General features: G+C 48.8%; 9 protein-coding genes across 9 annotated transcripts; 4 read left to right on the plus strand and 5 right to left on the minus strand.

The window, feature by feature from the left end:
- Nucleotides 1-25: 25 nt before the first annotated feature.
- N7518_010133 (uncharacterized protein) lies at nt 26-2,370 on the plus strand (the record flags this gene model as incomplete). The annotated part of the gene is made up of 2 exons (XM_057191059.1): nt 26-176; nt 305-2,370. 2 exons carry the CDS (start codon nt 26-28, stop codon nt 2,368-2,370), a joined length of 2,217 nt encoding a protein of 738 aa, XP_057037195.1.
- Nucleotides 2,371-4,033: 1,663 nt separating this feature from the next.
- mpkA (mitogen-activated serine/threonine-protein kinase SLT2) lies at nt 4,034-5,525 on the minus strand (the record flags this gene model as incomplete). Its single annotated transcript, XM_057191060.1, has 5 exons — nt 4,034-4,674; nt 4,734-5,048; nt 5,101-5,167; nt 5,222-5,354; nt 5,413-5,525. The coding sequence occupies 5 exons, from the start codon at nt 5,523-5,525 to the stop codon at nt 4,034-4,036; spliced, it is 1,269 nt and encodes a 422-aa protein (XP_057037196.1).
- A 561-nt stretch (nt 5,526-6,086) lies between these two features.
- Nucleotides 6,087-7,786, minus strand: N7518_010135 (uncharacterized protein; the record flags this gene model as incomplete). Its single annotated transcript, XM_057191061.1, has 3 exons — nt 6,087-7,261; nt 7,318-7,576; nt 7,718-7,786. 3 exons carry the CDS (start codon nt 7,784-7,786, stop codon nt 6,087-6,089), a joined length of 1,503 nt encoding a protein of 500 aa, XP_057037197.1.
- Nucleotides 7,787-8,935: 1,149 nt separating this feature from the next.
- N7518_010136 (uncharacterized protein) lies at nt 8,936-9,229 on the minus strand (the record flags this gene model as incomplete). The annotated part of the gene is made up of 1 exon (XM_057191062.1): nt 8,936-9,229. The coding sequence occupies one exon, from the start codon at nt 9,227-9,229 to the stop codon at nt 8,936-8,938; it is 294 nt and encodes a 97-aa protein (XP_057037198.1).
- A 1,547-nt stretch (nt 9,230-10,776) lies between these two features.
- On the minus strand, nt 10,777-13,111 carry N7518_010137 (threonine--tRNA ligase THS1; the record flags this gene model as incomplete). The annotated part of the gene is made up of 3 exons (XM_057191063.1): nt 10,777-12,156; nt 12,216-12,480; nt 12,543-13,111. The coding sequence occupies 3 exons, from the start codon at nt 13,109-13,111 to the stop codon at nt 10,777-10,779; spliced, it is 2,214 nt and encodes a 737-aa protein (XP_057037199.1).
- Nucleotides 13,112-13,336: 225 nt separating this feature from the next.
- Nucleotides 13,337-14,214, plus strand: N7518_010138 (H/ACA ribonucleoprotein complex subunit GAR1/NAF1; the record flags this gene model as incomplete). The annotated part of the gene is made up of 5 exons (XM_057191064.1): nt 13,337-13,403; nt 13,473-13,520; nt 13,577-13,677; nt 13,739-13,884; nt 13,938-14,214. 5 exons carry the CDS (start codon nt 13,337-13,339, stop codon nt 14,212-14,214), a joined length of 639 nt encoding a protein of 212 aa, XP_057037200.1.
- A 440-nt stretch (nt 14,215-14,654) lies between these two features.
- On the plus strand, nt 14,655-15,664 carry N7518_010139 (CDP-diacylglycerol-serine O-phosphatidyltransferase; the record flags this gene model as incomplete). The annotated part of the gene is made up of 5 exons (XM_057191065.1): nt 14,655-14,724; nt 14,779-14,836; nt 14,893-14,930; nt 15,055-15,236; nt 15,296-15,664. 5 exons carry the CDS (start codon nt 14,655-14,657, stop codon nt 15,662-15,664), a joined length of 717 nt encoding a protein of 238 aa, XP_057037201.1.
- Nucleotides 15,665-19,559: 3,895 nt separating this feature from the next.
- Nucleotides 19,560-20,563, plus strand: N7518_010140 (WSC domain-containing protein; the record flags this gene model as incomplete). Its single annotated transcript, XM_057191066.1, has 3 exons — nt 19,560-19,887; nt 19,949-20,469; nt 20,523-20,563. The coding sequence occupies 3 exons, from the start codon at nt 19,560-19,562 to the stop codon at nt 20,541-20,543; spliced, it is 870 nt and encodes a 289-aa protein (XP_057037202.1). The 3' UTR covers nt 20,544-20,563.
- Nucleotides 20,564-21,589: 1,026 nt separating this feature from the next.
- Nucleotides 21,590-22,484, minus strand: N7518_010141 (uncharacterized protein; the record flags this gene model as incomplete). Its single annotated transcript, XM_057191067.1, has 3 exons — nt 21,590-21,892; nt 21,947-22,186; nt 22,254-22,484. 3 exons carry the CDS (start codon nt 22,482-22,484, stop codon nt 21,590-21,592), a joined length of 774 nt encoding a protein of 257 aa, XP_057037203.1.
- Nucleotides 22,485-24,591: the final 2,107 nt, after the last annotated feature.

The raw sequence follows: 24,591 nt of genomic DNA on the forward strand, positions 1-24,591 counted from the left end.
GGGGTGGATCGCGGGCTTGTCCGCAATGTCTACCATCCCTCAGGGCCCCGTTGAGGCACGATCACTGTCGTCGGTTACCACTATCGCATCAAATCCCCCCGCCTATCCGCGCAATCCTACCCACGAGAAGCACGAACCACTCTCTCTGTACATTGTGCGTGTGCCAGGAAGCAAAGGTATGGGTCAATCCCATGTTGAGACTATGCTCTCTTTCTTTTGGTCTTCAAACCCCCATAGTTGCGCGTTACCATGCTTTAACAACCCCAAAAAACAAACCATAACTAACTGCTATTTATATGTGCAGACATTTTTCTCTCGCCTCTCAAACCACCGACCAAATCTAGTGTCTCTGCTGAGGCAATCAATGCCTCTCTTTACTATCTCCATGTCGCTACTCCCGACGATGATACCCTGCTCCAGGAAGTGGAAGAAGAGCGCGCAGAGGAGGCCCAATTGCGAAAGGAACACCTCGAGAAAGCGGGCGGCGATAGCCCTGTACAACACGAGTTCGCGCGGCTGAACAATGTGCGCCGGAAACCAGTTGGTGGAGGAGGTGATCCCAACCCCGAGCGTTCGCCAGCAACGCCTCAGCAAGATACCACTGCCTTGCCATCACGTCCGATCCCTGTGTTGCAAGATAAACCTGCCTCTCCTGCCTTGCCACCACGTCCGGTCTTTATGCCGCATGCTGCTGCTTCGCCGACCTTACCACCACGGCCAATCTCTATGCCACATGCCGCTGCTTCTCCCACCTTGCCTCCACGGCCAATCCCCATGCCGCAGGTTACTGCGGAAAATGTATCTTTCTCTGGAACTCCAGTGGCTAATATACATATGTCTGGAGGTGTATCAGGAGAGTCTGGTGGTAAGAGCGGTATTCGCTGGCGACCTTTACCTTCCTTGCCGCCTGGTGAAGAGTCATGGGCCAATTCTCCAGCAGGCGAGGACCCGTCTAAGAGGACATCCCGATGGAGCGCGTTTGCCGAACAATTGCAAAGTCGGGGAGAGAACTGGAAGGAAAAGTATGAGGCAAAGTACGAGGCGCTGTCGGCTGGCCGTCATAGCCTTGACTCTACTAGACCACAATTGCGGCCGCGTTCCTCGCATAACCGTCCCGGATCACCATTAGGAAGTCCGGGGCAATCTCCCAACCGCCATAGAAACTCAAATGGAAACCCTCCTAGCAATGCTGGCTTTCATATCACGCTCATCCGACGCGATCCCACGTCCGGTACACAATGGAATGTGGCAACTATATCAACCCCACGAATGGACCGCAATACCGTCGATATCGAGATCTCCACGCCGGGGTATAACAGGTTCGCAGGCTCCAATGAGATGCCTTCATTATCCAACCTAGCGGTCAATATTCCGACAGGGATTGGACGCCTACACAACTCTGCCATTCCTCAAACCTTAGCCACCGAGCAGTCAAAGGAGCAGTCAACCGGCCCACGAAAATTCCGCCGCCAGCTCTGCGTGTCGAAGCCATTCGACGACTCCGCTGGCACAGATTTTAGCAACGGCTTTAACCCAGATGGCCCATCCTCCAAGCTAAAAAGCGGCTACTACGTCTTCACTTCTCCTTGGAATGGCACATGTACCTTCACAACCAGCGTGAACGGCCGAAGTCTCAAGTGCAAACACATGATCCCAACACCCGGTGGCTTCATCCCTACAAACGGTGAAACAGAAGCACCCCCCGCCGTAACTGTCGCCGAGCTCCGCTTCAACACCCCCTTCCAAGCAGCAAACCTCCACTCGCACGCCCACCACGCAGTCCACAAACCGCACCCGAACCACATTTCCCCCTTCACCCAAAGCCAACTTCAAACCCCGACCATCCCCCGCGCAAACGACTACCCAAACGACAACAACCCCAACTCCTACGAAGAATCCCTCCATACATCCCTCTCCAACAACAGCCACGCAGCCGCAAAGCGCAACCCTCTCACCCAACTCCTAAACCCAAACACCTACGCCCGGCCGCGCGCACACTCAGGCCCTGGCCCAAACACCCCACCTCTCCCGTCCTCGCCCCCAGCAGACTCACGTCCAAACTTCAGCCCTTCAACCATCCTCCGCAGAACCTCTATGCATGCGCACCGCTTCGCGCGCCATAGTCAACATCACTCCACTTCTCAGTCGCATTCGCACCGCAGTACGAGTAATAGCAGTGGCGGGGATTTAGATCATGAGTCCGATGAGGATCGCTTGGACTTTTCGCTTGCGAGGGAGCCTGCTGGTGGTGGGTTAAGGGGGAAGAGTGCGAAACTGGGGAAGTTGGTTATTGAGGATGAGGGCATTAAAATGCTGGATTTGGTTGTTGCGGCTTGCATGGCTGTTTGGTGGCGGGGGTATTATTATTGAGATATATCAGTCTTCTTTTGATATAATATCTCCCGGCTTGGTCTATAGGGCGAGTCTGCTGGCTATAGTCGGTTAGTTTTGCTATGATAGCGTATATGAATATATGAATTTCATTTTGTCTAGTCTGATTATCCATTTGTCTATGCTATTCCCAAGGCTTGCGACGTATTGCTCGTGATTGCTCACGCAGCGGTACGGAGCTCACTGAATCACCTGTCTGTATCATATATACGTCGCAGCAAGCGGAGGTATCTCTCTAAGCTACAGGATGGCCTCCTATATGTAGCCTTAGAAGGTGCTAGCATGGCAAGGTTGAACTTGTGGTTTTGCCTATCAAAGGTTATACATATAGAAGTAATGTTTCCACCTTTTTCTGCTGTCTACTTACAGGACTTAAGAAGGGCAAGAACATGCATATCAAAAGAGATCAACAAGGACACAAAAAAAAACTACGATCAAGCCAACTAGATCATGTTATTCTCAACGATAGAGGCAAGCGCGGCCGATGTGATAATCAATCAGGATATTCACATGTAGCTAACAGCCTACATGTAATTCAGTAACTACTGCAGGTCCTTGGTTTTGTAGGTCCACAGGTTCCAGAGTTAGTGAGCACATTGCATAGCCCTAACTAGTACATACTCCGTACTCCGCAGATGTCAAGTAAATTAAAAGTGGATTCGTCGACAACGTCATTCGAAACCCAACCGTTAGCCTTACAGCATGGGCACATGACTTCCCAAAAGCGTAGGACCAATCACATTCTACTACAAAGCCCCGCATCCCATCTCCATAACGAAGGACCTGTAAAAGAGAAAAAAAATAGGTAGCTTCTCTTTGATTGAGCGTGTCATCCTTAGTGCAGGGGCCATGCTAATCTTCTCTGTATATTTTCATTTGACCATATGCCCCGAAGGGCGAAGTATCTATGCGTTCAGTTCATTATAACCTCCATTTGGGGGCAGAAGGTTACCGCCTACTTGTTTTGGTGTGTATCGGGCGATTGGGCACGTGGCTTGGCACGTGGACTTTCCCGAACGGGGAGCTATGCTCCTAGATGGTATAGTTAGAGGTGGAAGCTTGGATTTGATAAAGAAAAATCGGGTTATTAGCAAGCAATCGGCACATAAACATACAGTGATACTGGGCCAAATCCTAGTACTAGGTACAAAGGATAATGATATGTTTGAGCTACGTGTTCTAAATGATTACTCATTGACAGACAGCGGACGAGGGGAGAATTGATTGACAATCTATCTAATGATCCTACTTGAAAGAGATGCAATGCACAGAGTAATGCCATAGACAGAGACCCAAGTATCATATCCAGAAACCACAACCAATGGCGCCTTGAAATTTGGAAGTAGCCAAAGGATTCAGACATGAACAGAAGGTTATACCAAAATAATTACCAAACGCAGACACAATCCAAGCTATAAAATCGGGCGAGAGCGCAGAACCACAAATAGAGATGAGAAAGTCGAGTTCGAAGTCGCAGTTATAATGATGAAAAAAGAACCCCCATGTAAATCGTCCCAGTCTTTTTTTGGTTCTCTGATGGTATCTCTTGGCTAAATTAGATCAACATGCAGGGCGCGGTAGAAGACACGATCGGATTTCAACACGCCGAACAACCAACAAGTCAGAAAGAAGAAAATAGGTATCAACGGTGATGCACGTCCATGCCGCGCTGCAGCGAGGATTCCAAGTCATTAGGGTTGTAGCCACCGCCAGCGGTAGCCTCCTGAGGTCTAGGATCCTCGGTCTTCCAAGGACCCTGTTGGTTATCCGGAATGGGGATGTTAGTCTGCTGAGCGACCTGCTGTTGCTGAGCGGCGTGGGCCTGCGATTGCTGGCGGACGGTCGCACGGAAGCGGATGACCTCGTCGAGAATCATCTTACGCATGTCGGGAACTTCCTCGACGACCTCGAAGTGGAAGTCGAAGGTCGTGGGGCAGTTCGGCTCGTCGGAGGCATCGTGCCAGATATGCAGGTAGGGGTGCTCGAGGGCCTCCTCGACAGAGATACGAGACGATGGATCGAACGCCAGCATGCGGTCCAACAGGTCCAACGCATCGGGGTTGGCTTGAGGGAACAGCTGCTTGAAGGCCACCTTCGGCATGAAGGGCAGGTTGCGCACGTATTCCTGGGCGCGGGGCGATCCAATGCGCGCCAGGGTCTCTTCGTTAGGTGTACCCAGGTAGTGCAGGATCTGATTCAGCTGGTCGACATAGTCACGGCCCTTGAAGAAGGGTCGGCCGCCGAGGAGCTCGGCGAGGATGCAGCCCACGGACCAGACGTCAACTGCACAAGTGGGGTTAGCGGGGATTCAGTGGCAAATTATGCATGCCGGTGTTACATACTCGCTTTGGTATAGCTCTGGAAGCTCAGCATGATCTCCGGTGCGCGGTACCATCTCGTCGCGACATATTCAGTCATGTATCCCGCGTTCTCCTCCGGGTCGATTGAGAACCCACGGGCCAGGCCGAAATCACAGATCTTGAGCTCGCAGTCCGCATTGACCAGCAGATTACCGGGTTTGAGATCACGATGCAGGACGTTGGCCGAGTGGATGTACTTGAGACCACAGAGGATCTGGTAGATGAAGGATTGGAAGTGGGCGTCAGTCAAAGGCTGGCCGGAGCGGATGATAGCAGCCAGATCACATTCCATCAATTCTGCAGGCTTATCAGTCCAGCTCTATTCGTCGCAAAGCAGCAGACCACGTACCCTCATAGAGATATGTTTCGTTGAAGTTGTCCGGTCGGGGAATATCCATATCGTACAGGCATGTAATCTGGAGGGCTGAGTTAGCGCGTACAGTTAACGATAAGGATGATCTGCGGCTTACATTGCGATGGCCACGGAAATGCTGAAGCAGCTTAATTTCACGGAGGGCGCGCTTGGCCAGAATCTTCTTGCTGAAGACATTGGTCACCTTCTTGACGGCGACACCTTCGCCGGTCTGGATGTTGGTAGCCGCGCTTCATTATGCCATCAGCACGTGTCCAACGAGTATCATCCACAGGCATCAAGACCTACCACACGATACCATAGGCTCCCTGGCCAAGCTCCTTTGTCACATTGTATTGCTCGCTCACGATAAAGTCCTGGTTGAAGACCTTGAAGACCTTGCGACCTTGTAAATCAGCCATGGCGGGATGTCGCGTCGTAGAGTCGTAGAGTGTTAGAGGGAAGGCAAGGCGACGAAGGAAAATGGAATTAACGAGGGTCCAAGGTGTCTTCAAAAACAAAAAAGAGAGAAGTTGAAGGGGAAAAAAAGGGTGAAGAGTCGAGAGAAGTGTGATGAGTTTCAGCCCCGCAGTCCCCGCGGGTGATCCGCCACGCAAAAGCGTTGAAGTCCACTATTGCTCTGAATGAATTTGATCTTTCAAAGAAGTTCTAAATTTAATTAGGACCGAAAGACCTACTGTGGAAGACTTGGAATTCTTGAATTTCCAAAGATTTATTCATTTCGCTGTCAAAAGAGCGAAATAGAGTCTATTCCTTTGTATACCGTCTCCATACAGACTACATATCTGCATCCTCGAAAGCAAATCGAACAAAGACTCGGAAAGCGTGGCTGAAACATGTCTTTGAATATATTCTATGAGGGCTCCAAGGTTCTACAGTCGCCAGTCTAAACCTTTTAGGGTTACGAAGAATTCATTCGGAAGAAATGGGTGTATTGATAGATGTATACAAAGGACGACATCTCAGGAGAGCTTTCTTCTTTTGCTCGGTGGGAAGAAAAGGTCCAGCTTTTGCTGTCTCTTGCCAGGGAATGGCATCTTCAATGTCGATGCCCGCCAGTAAACCCGCCTGCTGGGGGGCTTGCAAAGATCGATAAACAACCTCGCCAGCAAGGCTAATTGCTGAGCGTCCACCAGTGCACGGTGGTTACGCCCTGCGAGGGGATGGGTATCTCCGAAGAGCAACACAAACAACAAAGGTAACTTGAGAGGAAATGACCTGCCTTTGAAGCAGGTGCGACCAAGCACCCGCCTCACGTTGGTGCGGAACTCTTGGAAGAGCAAGCAGACATTCTCATCCCCGGGGAGAACGCCGCTAAGACCTTCTTGTTGCAGCCATTGTCTCACATAAATTAGGTCGAAGCGCCACGACGCCCAAGCCAGGAAAAAGGTTTTGTTGGAAATACCGACTTCTTGGAGTTTTTTAACGACCTGCTTTGCACGAAGGCGGCCATCCGACGCAATATACATTCTGACCTTCTTGTCATACGACATTTGGGAATGAGTTAGCGGTGCAGGGCTCGACGAGGAAGGCGCGATGATCCCGTCACTGTATTTGGTGGTACAATTGAGTACACCTTTCCCTTCGATATCAGCGAGGCCAATTTCGAGTACCTCTTTGGAACGGAAACCGCATTCCAGGTCGATATTCACCAAATAGGAAGGAGGGATATCGGCTTCGCTGTCGGATTCCATCCTCCTGATGAGGTTCGCCATTATCTCTGTCTCGGGGCGCCACTGCTGAGAAGCCACTGCATCGAACATACTCCTAAGCTCCTTCATTGCGGCTTCGTCGTAGACGAGGAGTTCTGGCGTCCAGGCAAGAAAGTGTTTCTGGCAGAATCTTGAGCCCTCCCATGTAAGTTTGAAGCAACTCTTGTGGCAGCATAATGTCTGCTTATCATCTGCCTCCAGAAAATTCGATCTCAAAAACTCGTTAAACACAAACCGCCCATTACAGGGTGCGCATCTGCACTTGAGCCCAATATGCTTTGCTCGATGATGTCTGTAAAAAACACCTGTCTGGAACGTGATTGTCGTGCTATTTGGGCACGGCATACCAAGCACCAATCCCTCAATGACCCTTCCCGACCCTGGGCACCTAAGGCCGAGATGGTGAAGGCCTTCAGACCGAGCAACTAAATTATGAGAATTAGCAATGGGACATGAGGTAGTAATATCTCATATGTCTTACTTTTTCTGAGTTTGTCTTGGTCTTTTGGCGGTTCGTCCTTCTGCGTATCTTTCAACCGCCCAGCTGCCCACTTCGTGGTCGGTTCATATTCGGAATTCTCAATTTCGTCGTCAAATTCATTTTCCAAATTTTCATTTTCTTCTTCGTCTTCTTCTTCGTCTTCTTCATCCCCCAAATTCTCAACTATGTCGCTCCCGGCTTCACTTCCCCAATAGTCGTCTCTGGGTTCATTCTCGGCTTCAATATTCCCACCGGGGACCTGTTTTTCCCATTAGATGATGCTCATTTGTTCTTTCGTTATTACATACCTTCAAAGGCTCGCATTCCCCCTCTTGAAAGTGTCCTCGTTGAACATGCGTCCTATAATGCGCTAAGGCGCAAACTCGTGTCTGCTTCCTACCTTGTATTCGGGAAAAGCATCGGTCGAACTGGCATATCCACCTGGGCTTGGGATAATGCTTATCCACATGTTGTTTTGCATCGTAGATCGATGGGAACGTTTCGTCACAACCGAATGTCTCAGCGTACTCACAGGGCCAACGAGCCCTCATATGGACGGCCAAGTAGTGCTTTTTTAGGTTAAAGTAGGTCAAGTATGTTGTGCTACAACCTAGCTCTGGGCATATCCACCTGCCGTTCAGAAAGCCCAGCTGTGGGAGCTCGTCCCAATCAGGTATGATTTTTCCATCGACATCTCTGAGGGGAATATGTGGCGATGTCTTGGGCCATGCCGGAGTAAATTTCTCATCTGGCTCAAATTTGGGATGTTTTGTCTGAGCATGTACTTTTGCATTGCTCCGGGAAGAGAATATTAGAAAGCATTTTTGCTCCTGCGCGCGTGGGCAAGGAAACTCTCTCTCATCCGGATCCCCATGAGCGTTCCTCGCGTGGCGTTGGGCATTGTGCTTGTCTGTGAATTTCCAATCACACCCTTTTTCGTCGGCTAAGGGACAAGCCCACCTGGCTTTCCCATGTGTCGCCTCCGCATGTCGAGCTGCACTTTGTGTCGTGGCAAATCTTTTGTCACACTTGATCCCATTTGCACCTGGGCAGGGGAATCCTTTCCCTCCCAGGGAGCGTCGAGAACTCTTAGCACCATGCTTTCTCACTTCGTGCGTTTCGGCCCCCTTTTTGCTACGAAACATCTCAGTACACCCCTTCTCTTTAGCCAAGGGACATGGCCATCTGAAATGATGATGTTCCTTCCTAGAATGGCTGTTCGCGTTCCCTACCGATGTGAACCTACTGTCACAGTTGAGATCCTTTGCGTGTGGGCAGGGAACACTTGGCCTAGTTCCCCCACTATGGGCACGCTCTGCGTGCTTTGTTGCCGTATTTTTGGCACCAAATTCCATGGTACAGGATGCTTCTTCTGCCAACGGACAAGGCCATCTCACTTGCTCTTCGTCATGCTTCTTAGCATGCACCTTTGCATCACTTTTAGAGGAAAATGTTTTGTGGCAATTAACCTCCTCTGCTCGCGGGCAGGGCTATCTGGATTTATTGTGTACACGCTCAGCATGTCTGTTGGCGTTTCTGGTCGAGATAAACGTTTTCTCGCATCCAAGCTCCTCTGCACGCGGACATGGGAAGCGCTTTTCTTTGTCGTGTACGTTTCTCACATGCGCGTCTGCATCTTTTTTGGAGTCGAACATTTCATGACAATCAAGCTCCTCTGCGCGCGGACAGCGCCATTTGGCTTGAGCGTGGACTTTTGCGGCATGGCCATTTGCCCTCCGTTTCGAGTAAAATGTCTCGTCACATTGAAGTTCTCCTGCGCGCGGACATGGGAAGACCTCGTGATGAAGGCTTGCCGAGTGATCATCTGCACCAGCTTGAGAGCTGAACCTCCTGTGGCAATGAAGCTCCTCTGCACGCGGACATGGGAAGCCCCTGTCATGTACCTTGACATGCTTGCTCGCGTACTTCTTTGATGCGAATGTTTTTTCACATCCGAACTCCTCTGCGCGAGGGCATGGGAAGGGCTTTTCCTTCATTGGTATGTTGATGAAAGTGGTTGGAAGGATGAAGATGTCGAGACCTCAGCAGAGAGAGCAGATCAAGTAGGATGATGATACCTATGAGGTCTAAAATGGATGGATGAGTGGTTGAGGGCTGATGACCTCAGCAGAGCGAGCAGTATGATATTCCTTATGAGGTCTAAAATGGATAGATGAGCAAGAAGGAAATGAATAGAGCTGAAAAGAGGTGAGCAATAGAAGAGGGAATAAAGAGAGAAAGGTGATTAACAAACACTTCATTAACAAACAGGCCATGAGCAAACAGGCCATACGCAAAGACTGCGGTAGCCCGCATCCTCACTTTAACAGAAGGGTGTAGTGACCTAGGCAATATACAAGTTACCGAGCCCGTCATAAAATCGGACTTATGATTTTATGATTTGAGAATGCCTTTGAAGCCGCTTTTCGCTTGGCGGCCTTGTCATCTCTTTTTAGTTGTCTTTATGGCTGTCTTTCTTGATGTTTTGTTCGTTCCCAGACCTCGGTATTTCCCATGGAAAGCTCGACTGTGGCCGCCTAATTCTAGTGGCTAACTAGAGGGATCCCCTCGCCAAGCGATGAGCTGCTCGAGCTACTCTTGCGGTCAAGGCTTCGCGTAGCTAGGTGGAAGAACGCTCGCCAAGTAACACAACACTACAGTCTATTTTGAAGCACTACAGATGAGAGCAGAGATTAAGTAAAGATGATAATATAAATTAATGATGGCTCAGAGGGAGAGAACTAACTACGCAATGGGAAATATGGCTGTCTCAGACGTAGCACATACATAGTGTCAACAAAAGATGCTATTTTGACACATAGGACAAAATAAGTAAACATATCTTAAAGCTTGATTTCCTTTTATGGGCTCAATCTACAAAGTCTCCGCTATATGAAGATATTGGGTTTTGATCAAGACAGAAATTAGGGCTAAGGACCATACAGCTGAGTATAGGGACCAGAAGTGCAGAAATGTCAGAGGGTAACGACAGTGTTGAATTTCGTACAGCGTAATTTACCACTAGACCATAACAAAAACCAAGGTTCTTGTTTAAGGCCTAGAGGGGCCATATCCCATTCTTGACAGACAGTACTCCGTAGGCTTCGGCCTTTTCTGATAGGGGCTAAGATTCGAATGGACTGTCGACCAGAAAGGATTCCTGTACTATCGTTAATCTTCCTGGTGTTGTAATATTGGTTAGATTTACGCATAAACACAATTACACTCATTTTAATCTTTTAGACCAGGATCTTTTCGGCAGAAAAATGAGCTCCCTTTGTTCAACATAGGCCTTCCTGTATTTAAAGCCAAGAAATATCGGTCTACCGAAGGTGTGTTTCAGACCCTAATTACTCTACTACATTAGGTATGTATGGAATATTTAGTAGAATCAGTAAAATATCCGCATGTCCTTCATTTCACTTTTCAAATTTCGTAAATCAGTAACGAATATGTCCCCTACAGAGTGTTCTCCAGCCGACGCTCCTTGCGCAGTGCTCGGAGCTTGACCCGCGCCTCCTCCAGGGGGACCATGATGCCCTTGTTTTGGGTCGCAGGATCATCACGGTTGCGAATGTTGACGGTGCGTGCCTCCCTCTCCTGGGCACCTACAACAAAGATAAAGTTGTACTGGGCCAGCTGGCCAGTACGGATCTTCTTCTGCAGCGTGTTCCCACTGATGTCCACGTCCACATTCAACTTGTCACCTTGCAGGATACGCTGTAGCTCCTGGGCGTAGTCGTTCAAATCCGGCATCACCGGCACAATCAGGATTTGGCGGGGACTGATCCAGAACGGCCACTTGCCACCAAAGTGTTCGATCAAGATACCCAGGAATCGCTCGAAGCTACCAATAATAGCACGGTGAATGACAACAGGGCGGGCACGGCCGGGGGGAAGATCGCTGGACTCGCCCTCTTTCGCGTTCTCCTCGGAATTCTTGGTCTGATACTCCAGCTTGAAATTGATCGGAGCCTGATAGTCCAGCTGGATGGTTGCGCATTGGAATTCACGCTTGAGAGCATCCGCAATGGTGATATCGATCTTGGGTCCGTAGAAGGCACCGTCACCCTCGTTAATGGTCCAATCGTTACCCTTAAACTTGGTTAAGGCCTTCTTGAGCTGGTCCTCGGCCTGGTCCCAGGTCTCCAACGAACCCATATACTTCTCGGGGCGGGTGGAAAGCTTCAACTTAAAGGTAAAGCCAAACAGACCATAAATGGACTGCAAAAAATCGAACAGACCCTCGACCTCGGACATAATTTCATTCCTTTCCGTGATGATATGCGCATCATCTTGACAAAATTTTCTAGCTCGGGTGAGTCCACTTAGGGCCCCGGATGCTTCGTTTCGGTGCAGGACACCGAAGTCTGCAATACGCATAGGAAGCTCTCGGTAGCTGCGTTCACGGTGACCGAACAGAATGAAATGTCCAGGGCAGTTCATCGGCTTAAGAGCCCACTCGCGTTTCTCCACATCCAATTTGAACATATCATCCTTGTAGTGCTCCCAGTGTCCGGAGGTCTTCCAGATACTAACGTCGAACATGTTGGGGGTCTGGACCTCCTGGTAGCCTCGCTTGCGGTATTCAGAACGCAGGAGAGACTGGATCTGATTGAGAATCTTGGTTCCGTTGGGGAGGAGGAATGGGCAGCCGGGGGACACCTCATCGAAGAAGAACAGCTCTTGCTCCTTGCCGATTTTCAAGTGGTTCCGCTTCTCGGCTTCTTCCAAGAACTTTAAGTGCTCAGCCATTTGCTTCTTGTCGGGGAAGGCAACACCACGAATACGCTGCAAAGAGTCGTTGGACTGGTCACCAAGGAAGTAAGCCGATGAGTTCTGGGAGTAAAAGTTAATATGTTTCTTACTCAGTCAAGGGGTCGAACAGTCACGCTTACCTGCATGATCTTGAAGGCCTTGATTTTACCGGTGTTCTGAATGTGAGGGCCTCGGCAGAGATCGACAAGGGTACCGCAACGGTAGACGGTGCTGCTTTCACCAGTGACGAGCTTGTCAATATAGTGCAGCTTGTATTTGCTGTAGGCGAACATCTTCTTGAGATTCTCCTTAGAAACCTCCAATCGGTCGAAGCTTTGCTTCTCCTTGAAGATACGTGACGCCTTAGTGTCAAGTGCCTTCCAGTCAGCCTCGCGAACAACACGTCTGTTTTGCCATGTAGATTAGCATTGGCGCAGTTGTAAATGGTAGGTGATAAGATGACATACCCATCAGGCATGGCCATGTCGTAGAAGAAACCTTGAGGGGTAGGGGGACCGTGGGAAAGAAGACATCCATATTCGCATTCACATGCCTCACCCAGAGTATGAGCACTGGAGTGCCAGAATACATCACGGGCCTCGGGGTTGCTGAAAGGCACAAGAAGCACACTGCAGTCCTTCTCCAGAGGCCGGTTCAAATCCCACAATTCTCCATCAACCTTGGAAATAACGATATTGGCGCTGAGATCCTTGGGCACATCGCGCAGGAAAGATCCAGGGGTGGTCTCGAAGGCTTTAGCAGGGACTGAGGAAGGGGGGTTGCCGTCGCCAATGTCGAGGGTAACGTTGATCTCTGGGTGGGGACGAGTCTTGGTCTCCTCGAGATATTGTTGCCAAAGTTCTTCGAAGAGCTTGTTTCGCTCAAGCATGACTTCTGGGAGAGTATCGGGGCTCGGGGCCTGCTTGGGTTTCGCTTTCGCATCTTTTGGAGGGGCAGCCGCAGCTTCAGAGGCGTTGTTGGCCTGCGTTTCAGCGGCAGGCCGTACGGGGATATCCTTGGGGGTTTCGGATGCCATTTTTGAAACCCTTGGAGCAATGGCACAAGGGAACTAGACTGTGAGCAAGTGCAAGAAGTCTAATCGCGGCGTGGAGGGGAAAATAACTCTTTGTGAGGGCGGTGAAAGTTAAGTCTCGAAGTCACGTGATGGTACTGCCCTTAGCCGACACTTTACCGCTTCAAGTTTCCACCAAGCGAAAACTTCTCCAGCTTTGTACAAGTCAATCACCTTTATCACCACAAAATGTCTTTCCGTGGTCGAGGTAACGCTTCTGGTGCCAACCGGGGAGGTTTCGGTGGTGGCCGTGGTGGTGAGAATTTTCCAACCTGAATGCGATGCGAGAAGTTAAAAGGAGCTAACGAAATTTTTTTTGTTGCAGGTCGCGGAGGCTTCCAACAGTCATTCGGCCCCCCAGCCCAGGTTCTGGGTAATTATTCTTCTGAACCTGACTGTAATTGATTCATGTCGCTGATATGCCGATAGAGTTGGGTTCCGTGCTGCACTCTTGCGAGGGTGAGATGGTCTGCGAATCGGTCAACCCCAAGATTCCTTACTTCAACGCTCCTATCTACCTGGAGAACAAGGTACGCCATGACTGCCGCAAATCAATACGATTTACAAGTCCATGACCTAACTGAGTTATAGACTCAAATCGGAAAGGTCGACGAAATTCTCGGTCCCATTAACCAGGTCTACTTCACCGTCAAGCCCCAAGATGGGATTGTCGCCACTTCTTTCAAAGCTGGTGACAAGGTCTACATTGGTGGAGATAAGCTGCTCCCTCTAGAGAAGTACGATCGCTGTTCTACTCATTCTTATATGCTCTGACTAACTCACCTCTTAGGTTCCTCCCCAAGCCCAAGCCTCCCCCAGGAGCTGCTAAGCCCAAGCGCGCCGGTGGTGGTGCTCCCCGTGGCCGTGGTGGATTCGGCGCCCCCCGTGGTCGCGGTGGATTCGGTGCCCGTGGCGGTGCTCCTCGTGGCCGTGGTGGCTTCGGTGGTGGTCGCGGTGGTGGTTTCGGTGGTAGCGGTGGTTTCTCCCGCGGCGGCGGCGGCGGTGGCTTCTCACGTGGTCGCGGTGCCCCTCGTGGTGGCGGTGGCTTCCGCGGTCGCGGCTACTGATCGATCCAATGTACTGTCTCTTTTTGGCGTTTTGGGGGATCTGGGAGCTTTTTCAGGAATATCTTTCCGTCTTCTTGTGCATCCTGCGCAATTGCAACTTCACTGGCTGCAGGCTGTAGAATATCACCAGTCAAAAATGTTTCTGTTATTTTTCGTTGGATTCTCCAGAACTTGCAATCAAACCATAGACACTCGTTTAGAAATTCGGGGATAATCGGCTGTTGGGATGTGGCTAGTGGATGTGGCGCAGCTGCACCGCCTCTGCCTGCCTGCAGTTTGAAATGACGTTGACCGCTCAGCGAATCTGTGCGTCTGTCAACACTCCCAAGCAGAATTGACGGCATTTTTATTCTTCTCACCCAATCTCGCCCTTTAGACATCTTATTGAGACAGAGTATCCTTTTGCCGTAAAAATTTTCGAATCTGATATCCATTTGAGCATGTCTCGTCGGACATCGACCATGGCATCGAGCAATTCTTCCAGCGGTGTCCCACCTTCAGGCGATGGAGGTGTGTTTGAGCTCCCTCTGACCCTACATTGGCAATATAGCTGACATTTTTCAGGTCAGGAGAAACAGAAAATGCTACTTTCCTCGGATCATGGTCATTTCAGCCTGGTGAAGTCAGTTTCGTGCTTCCCGCGCTCCTTTGCCCTCGGCTCAGTCTAACACTCAACAGGGCCATGCATCTTGCTGATCTGATTACTGAAATGAATGGTAAGAGATCGCAAGATCTTCAGACTTTGTTTGAATTGACTCGCTAACTCTATCTTAGGTTTCTGTGGAGGCAAGCTCATGTTCCCCAACCGTTTTTCCAGCCCGCGACTAATATGTTGAGCAGTCATGTCGGTATTCTCCTCCATGCGATACTGCCTCGGAGACCCGACTGAATACGGTGCCATGTGGGCTGCCCTCGCATTCATGCCTTTCGGTTTGTTCTTCGACTTTATGGATGGCAAAGTCGCAAGGTGGCGCAAGAAGTCGTCTCTCATGGGACAAGAACTCGACTCGCTAGCTGACTTGGTAATGGATCCCCGCGAATAACCACAAGCGAGTTTTTGCTAACACCCTTACTCCACTAGATCTCCTTCGGTCTCGCTCCCGCCGCTGCCGCATTCGCTCTTGGTATCCGCACCTCGCTTGATCATGTCTTCCTCACATTCTTCGTTCTCTGCGGTCTGACCCGCCTCGCTCGGTTCAACGTGACTGTAGCCGTACTGCCCAAGGATCAAAGCGGTAAATCCAAGTACTTCGAAGGCACGCCCATCCCGACCACTCTTTCAATCGCCTCTGTTATGGCCTACTGGGTCTCTCAAAGCTGGACGCACGAGAACATTCCTCTTGGACTTGTCGCAGAGGGTACCATCTTCGAATTCCACCCCGTTGTCTTGATGTTCGTTCTGCATGGGTGTATGATGGTCAGCAAGACGATACACATTCCTAAGCCATGAGCTCAACCCATACTTGGCCGCGCATTTACTGTTGGAAAAAAAATGCCTGAGTCTGTTGTCTCTCTCAACTTGGACAACTGAAAATAAATATCGAGAGGGGTTTCGTTTGTAGGCGAGGCATAGCATGATCTCGATGCACTTAAATATGGATGCTTAATTGAATTTCAATTGCATAGATTGGCTATAGTCATTGTGGTTTCTGCGTAGGGTGGTCAACAAGGTCAACATATTGAAGACGTAGCTTTCGGCAACAGCGCAACCCTTGTAAGCAAGTGAGCCATGGATTCTCTGTCAACTTTAACAGCGCGCAACGCACAAGCAATGCTGACCACTTTCATAATGCCATGGTCAATACACGCTGAGAAATCTTAAAATGAGGTAGGTACAAGATAGAAATATCACTATGTAACCTGACACTTTCCCTGAAGGGTATGACTCCTGTGTAGTATTCGGTGTGGAAATATATCCACTGTTCATCGTGACGGATATTGTATAGACATCCACGCAATGTTGACCTATAGAGATCGTCATAATGACCACTCGACTAGGTATCTCTACAGTCCGTTCAACGAAGACTTCAATACGACAACAAACCATCTCTGAACACCGCAAGCTGTAGTGAAGGCATGTGTACATCCTCCCTATTACCAGCTCGTAGATCGCATTGCATCTAATCCAAACACTATAGCGAACCAAGCCTACCACCACCACCACCCCGTGGACAACTCCAACAATGACCATCACCAGACTAAATCCCCCCAGATGCCCCCAATGCTACGGAGATGGCATAATACGGATCGTCAACGACAACATCCCGAATGGCAATGCAGGTCGTCCATATTATATATGTTACCCATGTGATCGATTCATCTGCTTCGCTGATGCACGCGGGATAGGTCCCGCTAATCCGCTCTGCCAATGCGGCGAGTACACTCGTAGGCAGATGTCGGGGGCGCCGCATGGGATTCATTATGTTTGTGCTCGGGGATGGTGTTGGTTCTACGAGAAGGAGATGGAGATGGATGCTGTCCAGCGACAGGTTCCTGCCAGGTCGGTGGAGATATGTGCGAACTACTCTTATATCTGAGCTTTGATGCTTGGTTTGGGTTTGAGGGTGTTATTGTTCGTTCTTCTTCTTAAGGTAGTTTGTGTTGAGCCTGACGCTGGCTGCTCTTATTTCTGTGTGTCGTGATTTTAGTTTTAATGTTGAAGCCTGAATTAAGTACCCAACTGGTTATATCCCTTCTCCGTAAACAAAACGATACTCTCTCTTCCTAGGGAAGCATCGAGTCGGCCCTTCCGCATGCTCTAGAACATGGCAAATAGAATAATCGAAGGTCACAGGCGAAGTCGGAATTTTAGGATTTAAAATTAGAATAGTGTTGACACTTGCTAGGCATACAGGGAGGCACACAGGGTCTAGACCCACAGTTTCACTTTGATATCTGAATTCGAATTTTCATTACCCACCTAGGGTTCGCTCTCGATACGGCCGAATATATACGAAAGATTCAAGCAAATTGAATAGAGCCTTTTCTCTTTAGATTTTTATTCTCTCATGGACCGGTAAGGGAATTCGTTTCTACATGATCCCTTTGACAGGTGGAGAATCCGACTGGCCTAGTGGACGCCACTGGTCCAGCCGGTATTTCCGTCGATAAGGTCTAGACATGTGTGCTTGTTGACATATTACTGTAGAGTATGCAGTACAGACCTGTATTGCCTGTGCATGCTGTGTTTTTGGGGGCTCTTGGCTAGGATGTCGGTCGGACCCGATCTTGAGCAATATGTCTCACTGTTGGAAGATCGCTCTTCATTGAGCTTTTATTGCTTATTGTTTGCTTTGTGGGCTATAGAGTTAGACGTGGGCGCCTTTAGAAGGAAATTGTGTCGAGGACATGAGTTGGCTATAATTATCAATTGTGGGTAACGAGATGCTAAGTTACCTGCGCAGGCAATTATGTTGACCGTTGAGGAGTTTGATTCCCACATAGATCACGAGGTTATCTGGCAGTTGCAATAATAATAGAATCTCTGACTCAGAATAGGGTGCAAGGGACTAGATCTGCGAGGTACAGCCGATATATTACACACACTCGATCTAGAGCGCATTTGGCCACTAGTAACTTTATCTCTCTGTTCAGTAAAGGGCTTGTATAATTCTCGCATGATGGTAATGTGGTTGGGTTAATAACCTCCGGTATCTCAGGGTTTGTTATGAGAATATGTACGGTGTAGTAGGTATGCTATGCAGTCAAGTCAGGAACAGAATACTTGAAGCAAATAAGCCTCGAGAAATACAACATATCATACAACATACAACATAAAAGTTCAAGATCGAACCTAACCCTAATACGTGCCATTTATAGACCATCATACAAAGGCAGATCTTGAGCCGCAGCCCTATTTTACGAGTCAAATTATGCGGTTTTTTGATACAGGAACGGTACGGCGTATTACCGTAGGGACAGATCATAATTTGGTATACTCCACCCGGGAGTGGCCGCGCATTACCCATGGAAACTATTTGGATACGTGGAAAAAGGGGCATGAACAGGGATATAGAAGAGATAGATTGAGTACGGATTTCTTGCGACTACATGAAGTATAAGGCTAAATTCCAATTGCTAAATCCTTCATGTTTCATGTTGTATGGAGTACGGAGTACGGAGTAACGAAGGTTATTATCCCTTGTACGGAGTATTTAAATTAGCTCCGCCTGGGAAATGAGCCCTGAAATCTCTTTCAACAGCAAACTCTGCAATCTATCAAATGGAGATCTAAATTTACCCTCGACACCAGCCAAGGATACAATTGTCAGCCACAAAGGACCGTGGCGTATGGTAACCGGTCATTTATATGGGAAAACACAACAGAGACGGAACAAAAGCATCGTTAGCCGAGTGCGTTGTACAATTTTGAGGGGTAGAACACTCCGTCGTCATCAAGGGTCTTCTTCATGTGGCGAAGGATGCAGGTAACTCTGTAAAGTACGGAGAAATACCGTATCTACTCTGTATGTACATACATAATATTGAATATCCGTCGAGGTTCACACAATGATGGTCTCATAATCACCGCTTGGCACCCAAAGAAGACTAGCGGCATGTCCAAGGACTCCATCCAGCTCCCGTGTCTGACCCAAATAGGAAAGTGATCAACCACAGTCCCCTGGCTTGCCGGGGCAGGTGCCTGATTACCTAAATATATATCGACGTCTCATTGGTGGGATTGTTTGTTTGTCTACATTGTACCTGGTATTGTACCATACAAGGAGCAAACAACCTTGAAACGACCCGCGAAACAGGTGGGCTGAAAGTATTCGGTACTCGGGTACACTAGGGTTAGCCTACTATGTTCCAAGTACCTGGTACATAATGTCACTCCTCCGGGGAACACAGACCCCTTAACAGTCCCTTTCTCAAGGGATCCATTATCCGTCACTTCGCCCTCCTGATCTTCCTCCCCTTTGCACACATTCGTTACTCGATTTCTTCGCTCGTTTACTCCCTTTATTCGGGGGTTATCAACTGAACTGCTTTTTACTTCACGGTCGCTCACTCTCTCCCGACTTGTAGGGGGTGATCCTCTACTCGACAACGTACTCCAGGTACCAATCAACACAACGCGAAATCACCTTCGTTTCACTCTTTTTCCGACCGTCAAACTTCGACTTTCGACCATACGCCCTAAGGATCTGACCGAATAATTCAGACCCAACGTGGTGGACACTTTGAAAACAAACGACGTCTACCGGCATACATTCAAACAGAAGTTCTTGAGGGTTACGCAGGCCGTTCCCAGTCCTTCATCAATCACCCCTGCGACTGTGTCCAGCGGTGCTTATTCTCTTCGTTGATTTCGATACTCGAATTCACTACTCTCCCCACACATCATGCTTTTCAACACTCATGGCGCCCTCGTGGTGTCCGGTGTGGTAATGGCAGTCGCCGCGGCAGTTCCAGAAGACTTCAAGGTGGTCCGTCGTGCGCCGTTAGGGACACTTCAGGGTTGTTACTCTAGCATTCCTGGATATGGAAAGTCAACAGGCTGGACATACCAGAGTTCCGGATGGTGTCTGGACCACTGCGCCAAAGACTACGCGACATTCGCTTTGACAGGAGGCTCTGACTGTGTGTGTGGTAATACGATGCCACCAGACAGTGCCAAAGTTTCAAGCGACAAATGCAACAAATCCTGCAGTGGCTGGCCCGATGATATGTGTATGTCTATGCCCCTCCTTCATCGGTCTCAAAGAATTGACTTGCTAACGAAATTCTATAGGTGGTGGTACCGGCTACTACTCTGTCTATACCACCAATTTGGAAGACGACGTTCCCACATACTCTGAACCCGGGTCCACCACCACCACATCAAGCACGAGCTCGAGCAGTACCAGCAGCAAAACTACGACGCAAACCGATGGGTCTACCTCAACTGCTTCCACTACTAGTAGTAGTATTAGTGAAGTTACAGAAACCGCCACATCTGAGCCTACCACGAGCGGTCTCTCTGAAGAGGATATCAATGAACAGTCCTCCAAGGGCAAGAATACTGCCGCGATTGCGGCCGGAGTCGTAATCGGAGTGATCGGATTCGCTGCTCTCTGCGGTGCTGTCTTCTTCTGGTGGCGATCCAAGAAGAACAGGGTCGGTGCTGTGGGTGGGGTCACTGGCGGCTATGGCCGTGACTCTGGCCCGCCCTCGATGTCCGATTCTCGCTTCGATGGCGACTACATGGCTCAGCGCCGCCAAAGCAATGGCAGCATCGATGATGACCATGACTTCTCTCGCCGGATCTTGCAGGTACACACGTACAACGCCTAATAGCATTGTTTCGAAGCTGACTTGTGTCACAGGTGACAAACCCTGATCGTTAAACCAATACCCATTTCCGAACCATTCATGCTCCCCCCTTTATTCTTTCTACTTGGTATTAGCGAAACCCAACGTCATTTCTGTCTCGATCGCACTACTTTATGAGAGCTTCTTATCCTGTTGTCATTGTTTTTTTGTCGGGTTATTCAGCAGAGTTATGATATCCGAACGTTCTCTGCCGAAGACCCGGTCATTGTATCTTGTTCAATCACGGTGAAGTCTCTGATATAGAGACGAGTTCGAAAAGGCGTTTCTTTTTATTTCAACTTCATCAATGCTCGACATTTTTTTTTCTTTTTATGAGCAAACCATTCCTTTATGTGACTCTTTTTTACTTTTTTTTTCCCATGTGGTCTCTTTTCCTATTTCCAGTCAGATCTTTGCCCGTCGGTCCTATAATGAGCTTCTCGCGTTCCGCAATTCGCTCCGGTCTGATCTGATTCAAGGATAGGTGGCTGTAGATAGGCGAGACCATTCAGCTGTACTTAATGTGAGAATCGATATGCACATCAGTCTATGGTCATTTGCTTGTAAATTAGAACTAAAGTGGATTCAATTAGTCGAAGCTGGGTTTGCCGTCAGTCTATATATCTTAGATATATCTGAGTGCTTTACGGAGTAGTGTCTATTCAACCAGAATATTTGCATTGGTCATCTTTTACTTTCTATGGACCTTCATCCTAGTTCGTAAATCGATATAGTCAGGTCTAGGCCAACTATATATTGTGACATCACCTTCAGTCCGGGAGGTTTATTACAGTCAACCTTGGATTAAGTCACGCGCCTCACTTTAAACTTAGATTCTCATATAAACAAAGAGGAAATGAATAAGGAGAAGCTATTACTCCCTACAAGAAACCGAGGCAGAAACTCCAAGTTTATTCAGTATGGGAGCTCAATATCAAATAGATCCCCCAAAATGCATGCACCCCCGCACATCACAAACCATCATAGAAAGCCTCAACGGAGGCAACGGATCACGAAGATCACCTGAAGAGAGAATGAAGAGAATATGAGAAGATATCGAGACAACAAACTACACCCTTACTTACAGCAGAGGAATAGCCAAAGGAAATGCTGCCATCATGTCCTTATACCAGCGAGCGATGTTGGGATCGCTGTGGTCATACTTCTCCCGAATCAGCGCCTCGATGGTTTGCTTGAGCGCGAGGACCTCGATGTACCAAGGTAGGGCAAACTGGGTCTCGAGACGGAGGTACTGGCGAGCCGCATGCTCGAATTGGACGAGCTTCGGGTGCGGAGTGCCATCGCTCCGGAGACCAAGCGAAGGCGGAGCCTGGAAGGAGGCATGCTGGTGGGCGCAATACTGAGCGTATGCCGCCATATCTGCCTAAACCCCTCGAAATGTCAGTGGATATTGTACGAAAAGAGCGATGAAACTTACGGCATCTCCACCATGCCGGCCCGCGAGGCTGTGGGCCTTGCCGTGGGATTTGATCAGACAATCGAGAGCCGAGCAGAGGTCTCGAACCGCCCCTGCAACGGCGTTGACAATCTCGATGTCGTGCACCAGGCTCACATCCTCGCCTTCGCCAATCCCGGATTCCTCGTTGATCCAGATCTCCTGGATCCATTCCAGCAATGCCTGAAGTTCGAACCCGTGGCCCCGGATGCCTTCGTATAGCTAGAAAGGTGTATTATAGATGAGTACATACACGACTGAATGACAACAAACTTCAAGGAATACCCACAAGTTCACACCTGTCGCGGGCATGGCAGCATCTCTGGCAACGCTTCAAGGTGACTGGATCCCGAATGCAGTTCACCTTGAAGGGTTGCCCCCACTTTGTCTCGTCCCAGGCACGCAGTGATACCCTGAAGCAGTGGATGCACCACCCTGTCTCTGCGGGAAAAGGGTATTCGAGAAGTTGCGGGTCAAAGCCTAGACTCGCAAGTGTTTCAGCAGGCGTTTTCGGAGGCATGATGAAGAAATGTGTTTAATGGAGAAAGAATATATTGAAGCAGGATGCAAAGGTGAAGAAGAGAAGACAGGAAAGTAAAAGAATGAAAAGATCAGTCTCGAGGTAAACAAACCTTGAAAGATAAACAAAGCAAGCACATTAAATGAGTCTGATATTCCTTTGATGTTTTCTTGGAAGGAGCAAACGAGAAAGAAACGCTCCTTCCTTTTCCTTCCATCCTAAATGAGGTTATTCGGCCATCGCTCTTGCCTAGAAATGCTTGAGCATAGAACAGTCCAGTTCGGTCTGTCTTTGGACCAAACCATCAAGCTCAGACAAGAGGAAACCCTCCAACTACCTTGCACTAATGCCTACATACCATTCTCACTTTCCCATGATATCAGGAAAGAGATACACACAGACCTCAAGCCACATGGGCTATAACTGCCAGCTGGCTAGCCCCAACAATAGCCAACTGCCTAGTCCATACCCGCACAGCCTCGCCCCCAACATACTCGTCGAGATCCACGGTCCAAATCTGTCAACGCCAGACCCAACAGCGGCTAGATGGACTTGACCGGACTTGACAGCCACATGGCTTCATGCGACGCTAATCTAGCGACGAACTAGATATGCAGGAGAGAGAAAAGAGATCGAAGGATTCCAGTCATGTTGGTCTCGTTCGTAGACAGTTACAGCTGATAAATCAGGTGTGTTCGTGAGTTAGGCCTTGCCCAACGAAGGATGGAGTATTTTCCGTTGGGGCTGGAGATTAGCCGCTGAAGACCTTGGACGTAGACTAGGCTGACTATAGTAGGACACTATTCGAACGAGCTGCTTTGGATCTAGTTGACATGCATCAAAGCCTAGGATTGCCACTGCTCTTTGCCAACTTCCCTGCTCGGTACAGCACTCCGTACATGGTTACATATTTCTGCTCATAACCGATGACAGATATAATGTCTACATATGCGGGGATTCCGAAGTAGATTGCGGACGTGCCCGTGATGATACAGACTCAAACAGGCGCAGATCAATATGAACTATAAATATACACCTTATACCGCATCTTAAAAAGGTCTACTCCATGCAACATAGAGGGCAACGATAACACGCTAACTATTCCTATTCCAGCCCGCTCCAATCGGACAATTATTATACAACATACAGTCATCCCCAGACTGCAGGACAATTAACCAATAGAAAGTGCAGCAAAACCAACAGCGTCACCAAGCATGACTAGCAGATGCACGCTGGCGCCCAGAACACCGGGTGTGCATGATGTCATGCAGGTAGTGCCAATGGCTATGCAAAGCTGGACTCGAGCGCATCTAGACAGGGTAATACGACCCCGATTGGCTAAGGTTGTTGTTGGTTGTTAGTAGTTCCAGAATAGCAATTCCTCCGCGAACTATAAAAAGACGGTGTATTGTTTCCTAATTAGCTTTGTGAGGTGGTATCCTAGAAGCCGTGCTAATTGCTAGTCTAGGTACTTTGGAAAGACTAACTAAAACGGTATAGTATTGCGCTTAGTGTGATGCTCTCTAAGCAACCTACCTAAGCAAGCCAAACTACCCACTCAGCGACACCGACACCCGTTGACTGATCTGCAAAGGCCCACAGTTTTTTGGCCATGTGGTATCGACGGAAGAGAGCGGGAATCAGCCCCGTTCGCATATCGGAAATTGTGACTCTCCGTACGGAGTATAGCGAAAGAACCGTATAGGGAAATGAGAAAAGGGGTAATCGGGAGAATCGACGATGGACAATATATATTGTAGATCTATTTGACCCATACTAAGCACTGCAGTGTCGGAGTAGGTAATTTGTAAATGCATCTCAAGGTCTTGTTTTCAGGGTTAGCTCGTTCAAACCCCTTTGTTGTGCAGGTCGGCGTCTGGTTTCGGCTTAGAGTTACATTTTCTATCTATCTATCTACAACATAGCAATTACAGTTACTACTCCATAACTGGGAGATGAAAGTACCGACATATTACTAGATTACAAAAGTACGGTAGTATTTTGCGTTAATTCGCTAGGATATTGACGGATGATTTAACCATCTCTGAGCCGATATATCCTATACTCTGTACGGCGTGTGATAGTAGTAGTTAGTTAATGGTTATAA

This window comes from Penicillium psychrosexuale, assembly GCF_028828465.1.
Source record: "Penicillium psychrosexuale strain IBT 29551 chromosome Unknown utg000006l, whole genome shotgun sequence".
Classification (NCBI taxonomy): Eukaryota; Fungi; Ascomycota; class Eurotiomycetes; order Eurotiales; family Aspergillaceae; genus Penicillium; species Penicillium psychrosexuale.